The sequence below is a fragment of the Haplochromis burtoni genome, unplaced genomic scaffold, assembly GCF_018398535.1.
Source record: "Haplochromis burtoni strain Fernald_Lab_line unplaced genomic scaffold, NCSU_Asbu1 Contig_224, whole genome shotgun sequence".
NCBI lineage: Eukaryota > Metazoa > Chordata > Actinopteri > Cichliformes > Cichlidae > Haplochromis > Haplochromis burtoni.
Window position 1 is genome coordinate 170,933 of NW_024582585.1, and position 4,631 is coordinate 175,563.

Here is a 4,631-nt window from a genome sequence, read left to right on the forward strand (position 1 = left end):
AGCAGAAGTCCAACTCACCTGCTTTAATCTTAATAAAAGTGCATAAAGTGAAGTTACAGAGGATATAAGTTAATGCTGATTTACATCTGCGCCAAGCTTTTTATTGTTCTACATATGTCAACTTGTCCTTCAGCCAACAGTTTAGCCAGTTGTAATTTGTAATTTAGGGACAATTCTCTAAAACCAGCTCATTTTTAGAAGAAAAGAAAGAAACATAAAGCCTGCTGTGCTGCCGCTGCTGCTAATGCATAACTCCATACAGCTATGACCTCTGTGGTTGGGCAGGAATGAATGACGGGAGGTGGGTTCAGGAAAGAGTGCCATGAAATGTCACGATCTATTTTTTTGTGTTACAAAAAAACCCACACCACCACCACCAATCATTTTCTGTAGTTTTTTTGTTCACTGTGTGCTCAGCCTTGATTCTGTGTGGTTTCTTACCAACGTACAACCAAATAAACTGAATTAATAACTATGTATTTACATTTTAATTATATTTCTCTGCGTTTGCTGACAATTAAAACAATTTGAAAAGACATAAGTGCACTTTGATCGTAACACACAAGCAGCTAATGTGCATCCACATGTGTCACGGAGATGTTCACTCACCAAGAGGCTGTGGTTTGAAATTCATCAAAAACTGCATATATACCTAAATGCAGGCAGAGGTATTTTAAAAGCTCCAAAAATGGACTTGTGGTAGATACTTATTGATCCCATCACTGTGAAAACATGTGTTCATACTTGGCCTGGTTAGGCCTGCGGGCTTTAGGCTCATTCCAGGCCTGTATCAGGTTCAGTCAAACTCATGGGGTCTATTTGTGGATCATTCTGCTTCATTTTATGCACGGGGCGTTTAAAAAAATGAATGAATGAACATCCCTGTGCTATAAACCTGATTTATTATCTTGAAAACGGACATAAATAAACAATTTTCTGTGGAAAATTATTCTGTGCTTTGCGACTCCTCGTTTGCGATTGGTCGAGGAGCCAATTAAAGATTCTGCGCACACCTGTGCTCACAATTAAGAAAACATCTGTCTGTCGCTAATCGAACCCCCGCTTTAGCTAGCCAAGTGTAGCAGAGGGCTGTGATGTTATTAAAGTAGCCTTTGTTATGAGATAAATGTATTGGCTAGGAACCGGCCACTTAACTTAGTAGCTAAGTGCATAGTTGGAGAAAATTTTGTCACGGCTAATTATTTTTAAATATTTATAAACCGTTTTGTTTTGTTTTGTATCATTTTTTAAAAGTATTTTTGGTCCAGAGCAGCTAGCTCCGTTTTGGCCTTACCTGCGTTTCCGACAGATTCAGCTGTCTCGCGAGCTCCGTGCGCTCGCGCCCCACTACGTACTGGCACCGCTGGAACTCGAGCTCGAGCCGGTACAGCTGTTCGGCCGTGAAGGAGGTCCGCGTGCGTTTGGGCCGATCCAAGTCGAGGCCCTTGGGCAGGACGATCTCTCGGATGGTGCCTTTGGCGTCTGTCCAAAAAAAGAAACGTCGATTCGGTTAAAGTAAGTGTTAACGTGAGGCTGTGGTGGTTATAACATAGCAACAGATAGCTGCTGAAAACGAAACAGAGAAAAACAGCTAAAAACTAGATTAATCGACTTTCCAGCAGGTGCAGACTTCAGAAACAGAACTATAAAGATACTAAACCGGCCAATATACGACTTCAGAGAGAAAACACGGGGGCAAACAGACTCTGTTATCAGTAATGAGCCTGGGTGTTAGGTGTTGTATGATGGCACATACTTTTAATGGTATGTTAGTTGGCTCTTCATAACAAGTAACCGAGTCACTGCCTTTAATCCACTCCCTGACGTTTCTTTATTGAACCAACGTGCCACGTTATCATTAAAACTGAATTAGTTGGGTTTAAACTTGCCCTGCGCCCAAAACGCAGGGACATACATGAGGCTTGTAGAGCTGAGGGCCATGTTGGGTTAACGTGCGTAAAAGATAAATAAATAAATAAATTTTAAAAAACCAAATTTGTGTGACGCATTGTCAAATTTATGGTACTGCGAGTATTTGGCTGTTGGTCAGTTCTTTTAAAAAAAATTAAGTGTTGTATCACTTAATTTCTGCCCTGGGTCTTAAACAGAGCTACTAATGTGTTTTGTAACACTGCGACTCAGCTGCACAGAAGCTCTCTGAGCATCGTTTCCACTCCAAGCACCAGGACTGCGCCGTTATCTGCCCCGAACATTAGTTAGCGCGCACGGTTTCTATGGGTGGCAGCTTTCCTGCTTTTTCCTTGTGTTGACTTTTAAGTATTATTGTTTCATGTTTGCCATGACTTTTTTCCCTCCCAGAATGAAAACACCGGAAAAAAAATAATAATAAATAATTTCATACATTGAATCAGACCTAGTGGAGAGCCGAAAATTAAAAAGTCCTTGATAAAAAACCACCGTATTTCTTAAAAAAGAAAACATTAAAAAGTTTGTTTGTTTTGTTTTGTGTTTTTAAACCACGTGTCCAGCCTGTGTATTTGTGGTCTCACTGTAGCTACGAATATTTGTTCGTATTTATCACAACGAATGGACGCACCAGCCAGACATGATCCCGTCGTTGTCCACGGTTTTTTCAGGTCATAAAATATGTACTCCAATAAAATATGAAGAGCTTTGAATAAAATATGAAACAAAACCGATTGAACTGGAGGCACATAGTGTTTTCTACGGGCAGGACATTGCTAACGGTAAGAGAAACGCATAGTGTGCGTAAAAACAAAACTCGTTTTTTTCTTTTGTTTGTTTTTTGTTGTTGTTAAGCTGTGCAGTTACATGGACTTGTTCGGCTCCTATAAATGTCAAACACCCTCTTTTTTGTAACGTGGAGTTGAAAATGTAAATAAAACATTGTAGCTCGTAAAACACAGCGGGTAAGTTAAAATGAGGATTGTTGCGTAAAAGACAAAAGGCGGGTTGTTTTTGGTGACAATTAGAAGCGTCTGTGAAACGCCGTGAATTCATCAGTTATGGTCCCTGAACGCCATGAGCTGTACTGAAAACGCATTTCAATCCCAGCCCTACCAACAGCTCAAACACAAGTGTTTGGTTACCCCCAGGTCCCTGATGCATAATGAGCTCTCCGTCTTTACGCACACATAGTTTATTTGTCTAAAGTGTAGCCAGGCAAGAGAAAGGAAGGGGGAAATCTTCTCTTCAGAGAGGCTAAATCTGCTTAAACACAATCATACAGTACATACAGTTTAGATATGTCCTTGTTCGAGCAGCTCGAACTGAGCAAATATTTGCAAGCAGAGGAGGAAGCCAGCGGCTGTTTGCAGACCTGCTGACCTCTCGATGACCTCGGTGGCTCCGCGGAAAAGCCGGCCTCAGCTCGAAAAACAAATCCTACCGACGTTTAACCACACACTATCCCCACCTAAATGGCCTCACAGATCTGTCCTCCAGGCCTCTTTTTCTTCTCAGATGATCAAACTGAGGCAGCACAATAAGGACCGTATGTTCCAGCACTAGGGAGTGACGAGTGCTGAGGATTCACAATGAACACCTGACTGCCAGATCTCTTAATACAGAACTACGCTTGATTCAGTATGTCCATAAATAATCACAAACACTATTTTACATACAGATAAAACGCTCGAATAGAATCACCCAACAATGTTTAATTATCTGCAACAAAGAGTCAGAAATAAAGAATGACTCTGTTATTAATAAGCCGTGTAGGTGCATTTCTACAGGAGCACAGACGGTTTTTAGACCTCTTACATGGACATTTCTCTCCCTCTTCCTGCCATAGCCCTCCTACTGAACTGTAGTAATTTTAATATTCTCTAAAGCTAAATATGCTTTTTCCCCGCTTAGTGTGAGCCATGACAGCGCACGACAAAACGCTCGATGAAAGCTAAAACTAAACCAGCCAGCAGCCATAACATCCTCAGCTTTCTACAACCTGAAAACTGATAGGCCGACATACCGAGTCTGCCCACAGCGGTTACACACTCCTGCGAAATAGATCCCCATCGAAATAACGCTCAGATTTTATTTTATTTTTATTGTCCTCTCTCAATGCAGAGAAGCTGACGTTTATGTTTTTTCATAAATGAAATGCATTCTGGGGGAAAAAATCCATGCAGGAAACTCTTACAATGGCTCACAGTTTTCAAATATTCTAAGTATAAATCAATATTTTAAACGAGGTTAAAACAGTTATTTCATAACTCAAATTATATAATTTTAATTTAATTTGCAGCTGGCCTAAAATATGTCTAACTGCTGTTTTATGTATGTTTGTGTATTTTACATACATTTAAAAAAGTACATCATGTACTTTTTTCATATTTTTTTTAGCTGTCATCGGAACACATGATTTAAGTTCTCTTCTTATGTTTTCCATGACTCTGAAAGAACTACCAGCAATCATTTACGAACTTTAAGGATTAGAAACGGATGTATTTTATTTTATTATTATTTTTATTTTCTTCTTGGCTTCATATTTTATCGGAACTTATTTTCTCATGATCTTACCCAGATTTCTGACCTCCTGCAGGAGAGTGTGGACTTTAACACTTAATGAAATATTATGTATTAATATTTGTAATAATATAATGTTACTGACAGAAAAGGCAATACACACACACTTATGTGTGTTTATT

At 39.6% G+C, this 4,631-nt stretch overlaps 1 protein-coding gene across 1 annotated transcript in view; it reads right to left on the minus strand.

The window, feature by feature from the left end:
- vax2 (ventral anterior homeobox 2) overlaps positions 1-4,631 on the minus strand; it is a 23,463-nt gene that overhangs the window by 16,861 nt on the left and 1,971 nt on the right. The window contains exon 2 of the mRNA XM_005937083.2: positions 1,295-1,482. Within this exon, the coding sequence (XP_005937145.1) occupies positions 1,295-1,482 (188 nt within the window). The remainder of the gene's footprint in view (positions 1-1,294; positions 1,483-4,631) is intronic.